We start from the raw sequence: 16,697 nt of genomic DNA on the forward strand, positions 1-16,697 counted from the left end.
TCATGAGACATCACAGGCAGCTTAAGACAGAAAGCCTTGGAAAGTTTCCAACATCATACATGTTAAAGAAGCAGGATAGTATTGAACAGCATGTTTCCCTGCTTCTGATGACTCAGAAATCGTTCAACATCATGCAGAGCTTTTACTTTACAGAAGTAAAAGTCGGTGTTTATCCCGTAGTACATTAAATCTGAAAAAAGTGAACATTTTCCAGAATCTAAAGTCTGGAATGACTTTAGATCTGTTACCATTCACAGGAAAAAAGCAGAAAAAAAAAAAAATGGTCTCCAAGGTGCAATATTTTATTCATAAAGCCATAGTGCATAAGAAACTCTGCCAGATAACTTCCAGATCTGTTTTTCTTGTGATGTACATGGATAATTTCTTCATGAAAAATAAAAAATAAAATCAAGTTCTAGCATCGTGACATGTTAACATTAAATAAATGCTAAAAGTATCTATTTATGCTTCATATACTTTCCAGAAGAATAATGTGAACTTGCAGACTAAGCTCAGGGGAACACATTTGTTGTAAAAGAAAGAAAACCAGGTTAACTTCAAATTTGCTAACAGTTTGCATTCATTTGTTGAAGCTGTCACATTTTTTCTTTATCTCAAAATGAAGGAGCCTCAATCCTCTGTGCATTTTCCCAGTCTTGTTTTTGTTTTGCTGCTCATGAAAAGCAGTGGGCTTTGGTGAGAAGGCAAAATCATTTATACATTCTGGCTGGGGTACCTCAAGCCTCTTTGGCTCTTTGCTCTTTTTTAGTAAGCTGGTCGCAGTTTTTTTCTTTAACTGGTGAAAGCTTCTGTTTGAACTATATTAAAAATAGTACATGGAGAAAGAAGAAGAAAAGAGAGGGAAAAAAAAAACACTTTCCCACCTAAAACCTAAATTCTTTCAGTACGAATGTGGCTTTCTTTTTTGGTCTGCATGCAATGTTTAAAGTTTCCGCCACACAGTTAAACACAAAGTTACTTTTTCAGCAGCTTAGGTGCAATAGATTTTTGGATGCTTTATCTAATCAGAAGATGAGACATGACTGAAGGAAGCACCATTACAAAGAATTGGTTCCAGTTTAAATAAGATATTATGTTCTATTAGCACTTTGATTCAAACTCACTGCAAAAATGGCTCTAGAAACTGACAATGTGTCCCATGGGAATCACTGATCATTTCTGACTGAAGGTAACTTGATACAATAGTCAATTTAAAAAAGGCCTTTATCATATTCTTGCTAAATTGTACTGCTGATGATCATTTTACACTAGTCCTGTAACAGTTTAGGGTTGACAAGTCCTACCATTACCATACATACATCATTGAGATCCAGCACCTGCTGCAATGTCGTATTCTGTCAAGTGACATCTAAAGCACTTTGTGGCATCAGTCCTTTATATTTTTTTGAATTTTTGCCCAGGCAGAAAAAATAACTCTTGAAGAAACAACTGTATGTGGGGTCATTGTAATAATTCCAAAGCCCAGAGCACCAGAATATTACAATTGACAGCCAAATGACATGGACCTAACTATTGCCAAGATCAACTGTGAGCCAGGAGAATAATGTAAACCCCACTCCCATGTCCCTGAGTCAGACTGTACTACATGGGCAGGTGGACATTAATCACGGTTCAGTAATAGTGGACACGGCCGATGGTTCCAGTGCCACTGCCTAAGATGTCAGGTTGCCCATTCCTCCAGATCTCGCGGATGATGCGCTCACGCTCCTCTAGCCTCTGCGCTCGCTCCAGCTCCTCAGCTGAAGCAAACACATTAACCCCTGGTGCACCACATGGTGTCGAGGGACTGTCCTTGAGGATCACTGTGGTGCCAAGCGTGCAGAAGGTAGCTGCTTCCACATCCTCATCATGTCCCATGTCTTCATCCCCATCTAGCTCCTCAGCTTCATCCTCACTCTCACTTTCCTTCTGGCTGAAGTCCTTCAGGCCTTTTTTCTCAGAGGGTGGTAATACTCTCTTGGTCTGGGGCTTGCGGGAGATGCGGATGACCAGGAGGCAAAATATTAGCACCAGGCCAAAGCTGACCCCAATGATGAAGTACAAGCCAAAGCTCTCTAGATTGGCTGGGGAGAAAAGAAGACCAGACATTAAACTCTAGAAATGCATACATTACTTTGAAGAGTTTTCCTGTAAGGAAAGTGGGGGATTCAAATTCCGATGGCATCAGAGATATTCTCAGGGACCTTAGAAGCCTAAATTGTAACTATTCAATACTGCTTTAACCATTCAGTTCAAAGGAAATTGGACACTTATTAGCAAACTCGGATTAATGGATTTGTGTATTGACGAGGCATAATACAGAGAGGGAGTTATAACCAAGTACAGAATCAACCTGTACACTATTTACTTATACTACCAGTAATAAGTTCGAGCAACTTGCTGAAAACTAGTTTTATTTACAAGGCAACTTATTAGTTTTCTTTTACAGCAATTCACAGATATGTTGGACACTCATGAATCACTTTGCTTTGACTCTTCTGTCTGGTTCATCCCACTTATGTATTGCTCAGGTTTCCAGATCCAAAAATAATACTTGTAAAGCAGTACTTGCCCAAAAATTAAATAAAAAAGTAACAGGTGAAAAAACTCCTCAGGTACTTTCTTGTTGCAAAATTTGGAAACATTAGTAATAACTTATATCTAGTTAAACAAAAAATATATTTATATATCTTTTCAGTGCATTAAATCTGCTCTGACAAAATTAGACATTGTAAATTAAGCAAGTAAATACAAATCACACAAAAATGCCTGCTAAGTGTTATTAATCATTATTTATTTGATACCTTTCATAAAGGAAACTTCAAATATCCTTAAATTTCTTAATTTATACAGTTGGATATTTTTTACTAGAGCAGTTGAAGGTCAGTACCTTGACTAAGGGGACTACAGAAGGAGTGAGGATTCAAACTTGTATTTTTTTGCAAGAAACAGTTCTAAGCAGTGCTGCCCTCCGATAACACATCACTCATTTGTCATTTTACTGATACGTTTAACAACAACTGGCTGGAGCAGAATTCAAATCGACAATATTTAGGTTACAGGTCATTAGCCTTAACTACTACACTATAAACTGTCCAATAATAAGAAAATCCAGACACAAACTAACGCTATCCAGAATAACTAATAAATGAAATAGTACAGCTAGTTCAGATGTTCAAAATCCAAAGATAGATAAAACACTACAGGGTTAGTTACATTCTCAGAATGTGCTTTTCTCAGTCAGTCTAGCTGATTTAATAATTATCTAGCTCGGAAATGCTTCATTTAGGACATCAAAATGAAATACTAGCAAGCGTTGGCTTGAATCCAAGTTACATAGCTAGATTATCATACATAAAATAGTTCACTTGGACATAATTTAGTTAAGTCATATTTTATTGCTAATGTTGACATTTTAGACTGTTAGATTGAAAGACAAATGTAAATCCAGACTTGGTTCCAATGGGTTGCAATGGTGTACCATAATGAGAAACAGGAGTAAATTGGAAATACAAGCCAGCTTTACCATAAAATTCGGAAAAAGTGTTTACAGTATTCAGAAGCAGGTCAGGGCAGTGAAACAGTGCCTGGGCTATTTGGCTGTAGGTTCAAATCTAACTGAGCCTATAGGGAGTTTGCATGTTCTTCCTGTATCTGCATGGGCTTCCTCCACTCTATGAGAATAGAGAGAGAAATGTAACTGAGTACAAAGAAAACTTTTTTTTCCCTTTTAACAAGTATCAGCACTGAAAGCTGCTCTGGTGTATTCAATATTTTGACTTGCATTTTATATAAAAGACTCATTCACGAATAAAAATAACCCTTTCCCCAAATATGAGCGCCTTCTAAGCAATATATTGCATTGCAGCCAGACAGACTCACCTTTGATGTGAGCATAGGCAGCAATGCTGTTGGTCAAGAAGTCCATCTCTTTCCTTTTCACATCCATTCTTGTTCTAGGACTTGCGGATGTAAATGGTTGTCCTTAGAGCCCTCACAATGATACAGCAAAACCAACAGACTAACACAACCTGAAAGGAATGTAGAGGAGAAGTCATTTAACTATTCAGTATGCAGCCTTATGACAACCTTCTGACAGTATGAAGTCAAAAGCAGCATGGCGCTAGAATTCCAACATGATCCTTGGACACAAGGAAGCCTTGTGATCTTGGTCACACCCCATGTTTTACTCCTGAGCACCACCATTAGTCCTTAGGGCTTCTCTCAGTGGAACACATTGCTACATGCAATACTCGGTCTCTCTTCTCATCTGGGAGAGTTGTGTGAACTTTGGTGTTCATATTCCTAGCTCTGGACAAAAACATCACTGTTGAAGCAGCTGGGAAGCTGAGCACACCAGTCTGTCAGCACATGATGTTCCCTTGTGAGTCTGGAAGAGTGGAGTTTTGCAAGGCCTGTGCCTCCAGCACCCCCTCGAGCAGCCCACCACTAATCCTGTCAGCCCTGAGTGGTCAGCCAGTATTCATGATTTGTTTTATGATGTCTGGTGGGGTGATGCCTGGGACACAGGGTGGGATTTGGGTTGATCAGGGGCATGTCAGAAGATCGTCCCTATGTTGCATCAACCATTGCACACCTTTCTATGGCTTTGATAGAGCTCCACTGTGACTGTGGACATGGTGGTCAGGTCATCCCTCCTAGTGACTGCTATGGGTTCTCATGTTTCTGCACAGAGCAGTGTACGACAATGTATCCTAAGACAATGTGAGCTGGGACGGCAGTGTTTGCACTCAGAGAAAAACTAAATCGAGAAAAGACAACAGCACAATAGAGTTGGAGAAGTAATGGATTGTGCAAAGAGACTAACACAGACAGACAACAAGCACCACACATCACTGTATAGCTCTAGACAACACATTTCCGATGTGGAAGCTTGTTCCCCCTCACCCCCTCAACAGTTTGTTCCTTCTGGTTTTGCAGTACTTCCTGTCATAGAGCCATTCCTCCACACCCTTGTCCCCGGGTCTTCCTGTTCTCGCTGGCTTTTCTGACCCACCGCTATCGTTCTCCCCACGTCACTGATATCACTACCCTTGCTTGTCACAGCATCCACTATGGGGTGTCATTAAAATAAGCTATTTTTACTGTGACACGGACACAGTACTACTTGGTGACATTTAGATACATATTTAACACATTTTACATTCACATAGAACCCTGACACAGCATGCAAATTTCAGTAGATTATTACAGCATTCACCAGCTCAGCTGAATTTTTTTGCTATAATTATGTAGTATAGTATAGGATACTGTAGTGCATTCTAGAGAACTGTTAAAGGTAGGTGTTGCAATTTAGGTTGAATGTTCACATATTTGGAAACTTTTGAACCCTTCTTGAAATTTTGCACCTACCAACATAGTCACGCATTCAGTTCTGTGATCTTAAACACAAATGGTTCACTTCTTTATTATGTACATTATTGCACAAGTACCATTGATCAGCACTACAGCCAGGTAACAATGACAGGCAGTCTGTCAGAAAAGCTGAAAAACAAGATATCACCAACAAATTAATGGAGCACAAGTCTTGCAGCTCCTGCTGTCATAGGCGATGATTGGAGGTGGGGATGTGCCGTTTTCTTCAGCTTGCAGTGTTCAGCTGTCCAATCTGACCAAAAAACAAACACTCATTAGTTCTCAGCCAGCTCGCAGTAGCAGATCAGCTCAGGTGTCTCCAAAGCAAATAGGGGGCAAGGCCACCCAACTGCCACTCTACATTTACATTTATTCATTTAGCAGATGCTTTTGTCCAAAGCGACGTACATCTCAGCAAAAGTACAATTTATGCATTACATTGAGAGAAGGAGACATAGCTGCAGACATGAAAGTCTCAAGCAAACCTAATTTGTTCCCTACCACTTGCTGCACCGAGGTTCATCGTTCAAGTAGGTGCATAAGACACAGGATAGACAAATCCTGATACCCTCCCACCAATTTAATTTATTTTTTTAAATATTGTAAGATACACAAATGAGCAGTACAATACTAGAGTAATGGCTGAATAAAGATTGTATCTGGGGATGCTTCTGGAGTTACGATCCGTGAACAGTTACACCATAGATAAGCTAGAGAGATCCTTGGGTGAACTGGATCTGGAAAAGGTGGGTTTTTAGACCCTTCTTGAATATAGACAGAGTTTCTGCAGTTCTGAGTCACAGAGGAAGGTCATTCCACCACAATGAACCCAGAACCGAGACCCTGCGAGCTTTGCCTTTCGTCCACGGGACCACCAAGTGAGCAGAAGTAGATGAGCAAAGAGGCCTGGCTGGGGCATACCGGTTGATCCAGTCTTGTAAATAGCTGGGAGCAGTTCTATTGATGCATTCGTACACAGTAACCAGGGTTTTGAATTTGATTCGGGCAGCTATAGGAAAGTATAGGAAACTCTAGGGCAAAGTGGCATTCTGCCATGGAGCAGCTGGTACTACATTGGTTAGAGCAGCTACCTTTAGACCCAAAAGTTTATTCTTTTGAATCCCACCTATGGCCGTAGTATTCTTGAGCAAAGTACTAACAGTAAAAAAATTGCTCCAGTACAATTACCTGGCTGGGTAAATAATTGTAAGTAGCTCAACATTCTAAGTTGCTTTCGAGAAAAGTGTCAGCTAAATAAAGAAATGTGCAGTAAGCCACCCAGCATCTTATTATATGTCAAATTGTACATTTTTTCATTTATTTCTTTAACACAAGGTTTTGTTATGTGTCATCCAAAGTGACGTACATCTCAGAGAAAAACGAGTGCATTATGTCAACAGAAGGAGAGATTGAGGCAGACACTTGGTTCAAGAGTACAATCAAACCCAGTTTAATTCTCAAAACATCAATTCTTATTGACAGATTTTTTGACAAAGTTAACTTTTTTATTTTAATATCTTGTTCCCAGGAAACAACATATACAAGAACTCTAATTTTCTATTTAATAACGGTCTTCAAATTCAATTTTGAATTCAATTAAATTCAGTTCAGTTTATTTATAGAGCACTCTTCTCACACAGTAATACAGAGCACTGAATAAAGGATTAGAGGCATAATACAAATAAATGATTGGCTACACATTAAATTACTACAATAACTACGTAACTGTTAATGCTGTTAGCAAGCCAACTGGCCACGGTGAAAAGGAACAAAACTCCCCACCAAAAGGTAAGGGAGAGAAGAAACCTCTGGGGGTCCAAGTGTCAGTAGCTGCCCACGCCTCTGGCGCACTCTGACTTAACTACACACACAGAATGTTTACAACCGCTTGTCCCAAGCGGGGTCGTGGTGAACCAAAACCTAACCCGGCAACACAAGGTACAAGGCTGGAGGGGGAGGGGACACACCCAGGACAGGATGCCAGTCCATTACAGGGCACCCCAAGCAAGACTCGAACCCCAGCCAAACACATTGTGCCACCGCACCCTCCTGACTTAAATATTTTAAATCTAATTTCCAGCTTTTTATAACATCATAGCTAAGTGCTAATAAATAATTGGCTCTAATTTCTAGTCACCACAAAAACACATTGCATTACTGATATTTCTGATCAATATTACCTCCTCGAAAAGGCCAGATAGATAATACACTTTTGCAACGTGTAGCCTTTCTAGAGACTGCCTCAGCAGACAGTTGAAATTTTGCATGAGTACTTATTTGGCCTAGCTCTGCATTAGTTATGCCCAAATACACAAGTCATGGCTCAGCCATCAAGGTAGTGGTCTCCATAGCAACACACTTGTCTGCATGAGAGATGATGAGCTTTGTTTATGTTCATGTCTGTGACAGCAAAGATGGCCCTCAAATCCTCCTGTGGTGGTTGGGACCTTCCTTCCTTCCTTTTCACTCAGCTTGCATGTTTGCACAGGAAATATCAACAAGGCTCTGTTGAATAATCCATACTCCTCTGTTCAGCTTTACAGTGTAAACTGTGGTATCAGTGGGGGAAATGTCAGGGAGTTCAAATGCCTCTGAGGGGATGATAACTAACCATAGATTACAGAAGTGGACAGTTTGCTTCGCTTTTGGTTGGCTGATCACCTCATGATGTACAGAGTGTTTAAAACACACCCCCTGCCTTTACCCAGTATCAGTCATGCATATGTAAGAACAAACAAACCAAGACTAGCATACTGTTCAGCTCTAAATATCAATTAATGGGCTTCTCCATTAAGTTTCTTTTATAGTCTAAAAGGCCAACCACCACTTTTCCCTGAAGCCTGTGGCTCGGATGATTAATCTTGCTCAGATTGCTTTGATTACACTTTGCCTATTGACTACATAAAATATTGTGCTAAAATAACACCACCAATGTAGTTCTCAGCCACCATACCAACACACATACACCCCATCTAAAACTGTTTGTCCCATGAGGGGTCACGGGAAGCTGGAGCGTAACCCGGCAGCACGGGGTGTAAGGCTGCAGGGGGATGGGTCACATCCAGGACAGGACAAGACGCCAGTCCGTCGCAAGGTACCCCAAGCGGGACTCAAACCCCAGACCCACCAGAGAGCAGCACCTGGTCAAACCCACTGTGCCACTGCACCCCCTTACCATACCAACCAAATAGGCTATTCCACGTGACAGATTAAACAATGATGCATAAAAAGAAAACAAATCAAAAGCAAACATAAAATATTTTTATTTGGAGTGATTTCTGCAGGGGGGCGTGGTGGTAAGGCAAGTTTAACCAGGTCCCGTTCTCTGGCAGGTCTGGAGTTTGAGTTCTGCTTGGGGTGCCTTGTGGTGGACTGGTGTTCTATCCAGGATGTGTTCCAGCCTTGTGCCCTGTCTTGCCAAGCTGGGCTCCAGTTCACTGCAACCCCACTTGGGATAAGTGGTTTCAGACTGTGGGTGTCTTTTTTTTTTTTTTAAAAAAAAAAAAACAAAAAAACTTAAGCCATGTCAGGGAAGGCTTTAATTTTGAGCGATGATTTCATTGTTTTTGCCTGATACACCCCAATGGGAAGAGCCCAAGGACCTTCCCTTGGTGTGATATTTTTATCACCTACTTACAGCTGACCACAGTCTCATTTCCTTCCTACAACCACATGGCACCATTTCTACCAGGCACCTTCATCAGATAACCACTGCTGAAATGACTGGGTTCATTGGTCTCCTTGCTCCAAACAGTGGCATTTTTATTCCTCTAAAACCCAGCTGTCCGTGTACGCAATGCACTCCTTCGCAGCTTTCAACCACAAAATGACAGGGGGCTAATCTCCAAGGAAAACCCTCCTTTACAAACAGAAACGCCCTCCAACACACAAATAGCAGGAAAAAAAAAAAAAAAAAACCATTTCACAAACAAGTTAACCACCAAACTTTTGCATGTTAACGCAGCAACTGTACCAAATTAGCGAAATTTAGAGAATTAACAATTTTGTATCTCAGGATAACACAGATTAAAAGGGAAAACACAGTCCTGAAGTAAAAACAAATGCATTGTCAAAAAAAGTGAAGAAAAAGTTTTGACACCTAAAATTTTCAAGTAGCCACAAGAATTCTTGGCATGAGGCATGCATCTCATGAGGCTAGTCTGTTTCAGAGGCCCTCTAACAAATGCTTGATTTAAATTTAATTACATTTCACTATTTTTACCAGTAACTGCCCCCATATGTCATGGGTTGGCAAAAAAGGGTTGTGGAAAGGTATCCACTTTTAGTGTGAAACAAAAATATTGCTATGTACCTCAGTTTTGTATTGTTTGGTAATATATTCACAGAGAACTTTTTCATTGTGATGTCTCATTAGCAGAATCTATTTAATACTGAGACTAAAGTCAGTTTGTGACAGACTTGTGAGGGTATGTGCAAATAGCAAGAATTTCATTTAAAACCAGGCTTTTGTTGACATAACTTACCTGATGCTTTTCAGTCAAGTGACTTACAATGGCAACCTACTCATAATAATTTGCTTACCTAGATGATTTTTACTGGAGCAATTTAGGGTAAGTACCTTGCACAAGGGTACTACAGCCAGAGGTAAGATTCGAACCTTTGATCATTGAATCCAAAGGCAGCAGCTCTAACCACTATGCTACCAGCAATCCCATAGGTTGTGTGCCATCCAACTCTGAACATGGATGGCTGTGGGTAGCATGTCCTGTTCATTAGCAATTGCCTGAATTAAGTTTCCTTACTCCAGACTCAATGAATCCCACACTAACTTCAAAATAGTATTTTGTTCTCCAAGTTCATATAGTCACCATATAGTCACAGAGCTGCTTTACAGTTCAACATTATTGGTCAGTTCAGCACTGGTATTTACATTTATTTATTTTCAGACATATTTCTCCAAAGTGACGTACATCTCATAGCAAACACAGTGTGTACATTACATTAGGAGAAAGATATAGTTGCAGATGTGCGATCCTTAAGTTTGTTTCTTTCCACCATATGAAAGAAAGTTCATCACACAAGCAGCTGCATAAAACTCAGAATATCATGTGTGTGTGATAAAATGAGCATAGAATGTTTATTTCTATTCACAAGTTCTGTGGACACTTCCAGAAGTGAATATCTATACTCCAGAAGTAGTAGATTCCTGTGGGCGATCGAAAATTTTTATAATCATGCTTGTAAGTAATGACTGCAACCATGAATTATAAAATATGACTGAAACCAACAATGGACTGATTCAATACAAAGTGCTTTTCTATTCATTTTATTCCTGATGTTTCTCAGAAGTGCTGCGTATTTATATATTGAAATTTGCCACTGAACTGTCAGAAGTTTTTTAAAAAAAAATGACATAACCTGGCAGCAGAAGAGAAGTTTAATGTATTATATGTAATATATATAAAAATCCTGCATGAAAGCTGTATTTTTTTGACTACGTACTCTACAAATTCTGGCAAAATCTGCATTGTGGCAGCAAGACAGGCAAATTTCTTAATTTCAAAAGCAGTTTAACTTTATATTACTCTATGGCTTAAATAAGATGGCTGCAATAGAGTACAAACACATACTTTGTATGAGGAAATATTAAAAGGTGATTGCTGTGCTTGTTTTATAATGACTGTGAAAACACACAGGGTGAAGGAAGCATGACAGCTTCATGAATTTACAGATGTTACATTTGTGATGTAAGAAATAAACCAGGGGTAATGCCATCATGACTGGAGGGTGCAGAGGTGTGGGACATGTTGGATAATGGATTCCAGACAAGGAGTTCAGGGGTAAAGGAAAAACCGAAATACTTTCGAGGAATGAAAATGTGTGATCCATCTTAGTTTGTGGCCATGTCTTCATCCACCTACTTGTCCTACATCCTTGTTTAACCATACATCTTAATCCCAAAACACAACACTAAAAAGTCTTACACTGTACAATTATTCAATTAGTTTTGCCAGTATGTGTGAAGGCTTCTAAGAAATACCTCTAACCTTATAAACTTTTACTGCTGTCACATGACTGATTTCATCATCCGGTGACCAGACATGTCAGACAATGAAAACTTCAAGCAGCAAGAGCTCATTACACCTCCCATCAGCCTCCCTCCAATTTACTTTTAACATCTCAGCATAATTTTTATGCTATGGAAAGAAGTTAAATTGTTTACAAATGTAAACATTTTATCACAAAAAGTTCACAGGTCATGCACTAAAGCCCTTTTCATCTTTTTTTCCTGACATCAGACATCAGGGATGTCTTTGACTGATGTGTTCCTCCCGCTTTGGCTTTAACATGCTTTACAGACACTCATTCTAGCCCTCTGCAAGCTCAAAAATATAACCTAAAGGTGGTATGCATGGTACACTGCACATACATGATGGACTAGCACATTTACTCTGTGATCCAGTGCACATTCAGAGGTTGCATTCATTACTTTGACACAAACCATGTGTTTGGCTTTCCTCTGTTGACAGGGTTAACCCACTCCTGTCCTGAGGCAGGATCCATGCCACAACTGAAGGGAGCCAAGCACAGAATTCCACATAAACAGCAACAAGTAAGCTTACTGCAGGCCTGGAAAACGTATTACTATTATTTTGTAAATATTTGCTTAACCTAGCCACTAAGACTTTCAGAATAAAGACAAAAATCAAAACTACCATTGTTGAGAGTGCACCCAAAAGAATAATAATTTGGCAAAGACTGATAGTTTGGGACTTTAATTTGATCACTTTTGTTGTCTGGGAATTCAGACAGCAGTTAACTTTACTACTGACGACATGTTTTGGTGTTAACTGCAGGACTGAGAAATTTACTTGTACCTTGAAGCATGTGGAATGCACAGGAAGCAAATGCAAACCCACAAACTAAATAACAAAGCTGCACAGGGGTTTTGTTGGTCACCACTGTGAGGATCAAGTCATGTAATGTTGCTGTTTGACCCTCCAGCCATACTCCTCTCTCATTCACTGGCATTCCAGCCCTGGAGGCTGGATTTTTACCTTACAAGTTTTCCCCCTTGTCAGACTCCATAGCTGGGCAGAACTACTTGCACAGTTGATCCCTCATCGCAGCTTCGATTTTTCGCGGGTCAGCAACAAATAAACTGGAATTTTTTGGGATCTTTGCGGCCTTGTGCTACGTGACTTCCTGCACTGAAAATGTAGCAGACGAAGAGTAAAGAGAACGTAATAAAGCTTAGTAAGTCATAAATGTACAAAATATATGTATAATATTAATGTATTTTATCATCTAATACCATAAAAACACATTTTTTCCAAAGTTAAATTTTAGGGGGGCATGGTGGGTTTAGCCAGTGCCAGCTGTGTGGCGGGTCTGGAGCTCGAGCCCTGCTTGGGTTGCCTTGCGATGGACCAGCATCCCGTCCAAGGTGTGTCCCCTTCACCCTTGCAGCCTGTGTTGCCGGGTAAGGCTCCGGTTCACCGCAACCCAGCTCGGGGCAAGCAGATGGAAGTTCGAACTTTCTACAAAACTTACGGAACTTTTTAAAGCTGCAAAAAAATGCTGTGGATATCCACGCTTTGGAATGCAAAAATGGTCTCAGCATTCAACATTTCCTCCCGAGTAGTAATCTTCTGTCCCACATTTATCTCGCAAACTTTGTGCGTTATACCTTACTTAACCATGACTACAAAACATAAAGCTCCTAGTGTTTAAAGCTCACAGTGCCCCTCCCCCAAACCCCCCAGCTGGAGGTGCTCACTTTGCTTGCCTAAGGGGGCCAAAAATTTTACGTGGTTTTTCCACATTGCAGGATGGCTAAGCCTCTCACCCCTACAATGTGGGAAGGTCAGCTGTACTTATTCAAGACACTGAACATGTAATATTGTTTGCAGAAATCATTCAGATTAACTCTATAAGCATTACTGATGCCTGTCAGGAACAATATTTCCAAAAAATAAATACTAAAGAAGTTACTTTTGAGAAATATTCCAGGCAGTTTAGGCTATGTAAATATTAATACCTTAAAACCAGAACATTCAGTGAGATAAGTCATGTCATTAGTTTACACAGGGGGGTTGTTAGCCTTTCTGATTCACATTTAAGTGAACTACTGCTCAATCAGATAAAGCTGTCGTCTCATGTCAGTGATGGACCAGATCAGAGGAAGCAGAGCTGGCTGTCTAGTGTAAAAAGCTTAAAGGGCTGGCTTATAATTGTCCATCACAAAACCTGCATTCCTGTGGGATGCATTTACTGGTGACTGTACTCTGACAACATTCATGGTGGGTATGTTGAGGCATGCAGTAAACACTGCCTGGGTACTGACTAAAAGGAGCTGTAAACTGCAAGAGTTCATTCTTGTCAACTTGTTTAGCTTATGTTAGGAACAAAGGAAAAGAAAATGTATTTGTATGTCTCAGTACAACTGCAACAGACCTTCATTAAAACACACTGACTTAAAGATGGATGATTGCTGATGGGTTGGGGTTCACAGAGCACAGGTGGCATCAGAGCCTGAGGTGATAATGAAAGCCCACCTTTTCAATAATCAGGAAACTAAGCTAAAGCTCCTTTGATCAACCCCCTTCATGTACTTTATGGGAAGCCTGTTAATGTCCAGTTAATGTAGTATCCAAAACTACATCACCACCAGACTCTACACAGCTGTAGACAAACATCTGGAGAATTAATTCTTTTCAGGAGCACAGGACATACTCAAAACATTCCCTCACACAGATACACAAAATCCTCTTCACTATGCCAACAACACAAACATGTATTTCTTTTTTTTTGCTGTGACACACAAAAGCATACTAACATTCTCCTCTTTTTGCAACATAAGATGAACTTTTAACAAAATGTCATACTTTTATGGCACCACCTCAATTTGAATGCATCCTAAAGAAAATTGTGAATCTGTGACCTGAAATGGCTCCTTGCAGACAGTGTACAGATGTCATTGTAGCCTTGTGAAAGCTTCTTACTTTTTGGCTTATTAGATCTTTCTGCTTGGCCTGCCTTCCATGCTCTCCTAGCAGGGTTGACAGATAACCGAGAACCCTTCCTCAGCTTTCCATGAGCTAGACAGCCTAATCCAACCACAAGTGACTGAATGCAGAATTCGTTTGGATTCCCCCTTCTACATTTCCAAGTTGCTCAGAGCAGAGAACATGAGAGCCACCAGCAACAACGCTCCACTATACCCCTCTTCCACTGCCCACCTCCACCACCCCTTCCCTGAACATTTGCATCTGAGTGAACAGAACATGGGAATCTGCACTGCATATGCACCACAGACCAGACCAAAACTGATTGCAAACAGATCAGTTGCTGGGATTGCTGTGTGTGCTGTGCTTCTGTGGCTTAAGACAAGGTTTTTTGCAGACGTGAAGAGAATTGTAGAGCGAAAGTAGCACCAAGATCAGAAGGCTGCCAGTTTGCCCTCAGATGGACCTAGCATTCACTGCTTTTTTTGGAAGAGTATCATTTAACCTTTAGTACACTTCTTTCACTTTTCTTAACTTTTAACTCTTCAAAAATGTACATTCAACACAAATGTTAGACATTTAAAACAGTGCATCATGTTAATTTATAACACCACATAAACCACAGAAGACAAATGTCACGCTTACCTGCATTGCCAAGGAGACCAAAATTATGTACATCTGATGTATTGAGTTAGTTCAACAGTTGGTTCCCACTCTAAGCAAAATGATCAGAGCAAAATCTTGATCAAGAGATGCGTTTGGGACGTTTCATATGTGGAAAAAACCACCAGTCCCAGCTGTGGTTGCCTCCAGATGGTGATTTTGTTCAAGCTGAAGTCGGCAGTGGTGAACGAGGGGAGTCTGAAGAGGTGGCGACTTCCTCTCAGACAAAAAGATGGAGTAACAGTTATCCCAGCTCTGCGGTGCAGCTGCAGGAAAAGCTGTCATACAATCCCTCTTGAAGAGGGAAAAGAGGAACATCCAAAAATGGGCAGGGTTTGGGGGAAAATGGGAGGGGATAGTGAGCAGCAGGGTAGGAGGGGCCTTCCTCTGTGCTGTTAAGGAAACTGACAGGAAAGCTAGTTCCAAATCCATTAACTAAGATTTTCCACACTGAAAAAAAACATGACAGTGAAAGAAAAAAGTGAAAATAAGGATTTGTGGAAAATCATTTTGGCTTGTATGTACTTAGCAGTCCTGCAAATTCAATAGGAAAAACTAAAGGCTAATTCTGCATTTCAATCCAAGTTTTGAACTCCACATTGATTTGTAAAGTGGAAAATTCACACAACAAAAGAATAAACATACCAGGTTCACCAATAGTGTGTTAGTGATCTATGGACCCAGTATAAGTAGAGTGTATAGCAGTGTAAGTCACCTTGGTGAATGTGTGTTGGCTGATAACACTACATATTGCTCGCTGGAAGTTACTTTGGAGAAAAGGGTCTGCTAAATGAAGTAACATAAGGTCTTTTTTCCCCCCATATCAAACAGTTGTGCCCCTTACTTAATGTCAATAATTATTCCATTTGCCCAGGAAACTGAAATTTCCATGGAAAAGTTCAGTCCACCTGATTTACAGCCAGAGTGTGTGGCAATGTCAAGCTCTGTTTGCATGCCAAGTAGATCCACAGAACAACTCCTATTGTTGACCCTTTGCTGTAACACATCATCAGTTGCAACATTTAATAAACCTGCACAAACCACAAAGGGAGTTCCAAGCTGGCATCCAGTGACCTTTTCAGACTAACTGGCTGCCCTTTCACAAGTTAGCTAATGTAATTTTTAAAAGTCTAGATAAATTAGGTGTCTGTACACACCGAGCAAGAGCTGTGTCCGCATACTCGGCATTAAGTCAAGCCCGTTCAATGTGGGTGTTGGACTCCGCCAAGGTTGTGCCTTGTCCCCACTCCTGTTTGTGGATTTCATGGACAGGATATCAAGGTGCAGCCAAGGTCAAGAGGGCCAGAAAGTGATGTGTCTGCTTTTTGCAGATGATGTTGTCCTTTTGGTACAGTCGCATGGATGCCTCCAGAATGCACTGGAATGGTTTCTAGGTGAGTCTGAAGGGGTTGCTATGAGGATCAGCACCTCCAAGTCTGAGTCCATGGATGGCATGCTCCCTCCAGATAAGGGGAAAGAATTTGCCCCAGGTGGAGGAGTTTAAGTATGTTGGGGTCTTGTTCATGAGTGGCAGAAGGGGCAACTGCAGCAGAAATGTGGCTGCTGTACCAGACTGTAGTGGTTAAGCAGGAGCTGAGCCATAAGGCAAAGCTCTTTATGCGCCGGTCGGTCTACATCCCTACCTCCGCATTGAGAGGACCTGGTTGAGGCAGTTTGGGCATCAGGTAA

The 16,697-nt window shown here is 40.7% G+C and overlaps 1 protein-coding gene across 2 annotated transcripts; it reads right to left on the bottom strand.

Annotated features, from left to right (window-relative positions):
- Window positions 1–302: 302 nt before the first annotated feature.
- eva1ba (eva-1 homolog Ba (C. elegans)) lies at window positions 303–15,297 on the bottom strand. 2 transcript variants are annotated; one of them, XM_018741307.2, is made up of 4 exons: window positions 14,991–15,297; window positions 5,529–5,629; window positions 3,883–4,031; window positions 303–2,084 (listed from the first exon to the last, which is right to left on the bottom strand). In XM_018741307.2, exons 3-4 carry the CDS (start codon window positions 3,947–3,949, stop codon window positions 1,633–1,635), a joined length of 519 nt encoding a protein of 172 aa, XP_018596823.1. In that variant the 5' UTR covers window positions 3,950–4,031; window positions 5,529–5,629; window positions 14,991–15,297; the 3' UTR covers window positions 303–1,632. The 2 variants fall into 2 exon arrangements, with proteins under 2 accessions (XP_018596823.1, XP_018596822.1); XM_018741306.2 differs by having other exon boundaries at window positions 5,525–5,629.
- Window positions 15,298–16,697: the final 1,400 nt, after the last annotated feature.

The sequence above is a fragment of the Scleropages formosus genome, chromosome 19, assembly GCF_900964775.1.
Source record: "Scleropages formosus chromosome 19, fSclFor1.1, whole genome shotgun sequence".
Lineage (NCBI taxonomy): Eukaryota > Metazoa > Chordata > Actinopteri > Osteoglossiformes > Osteoglossidae > Scleropages > Scleropages formosus.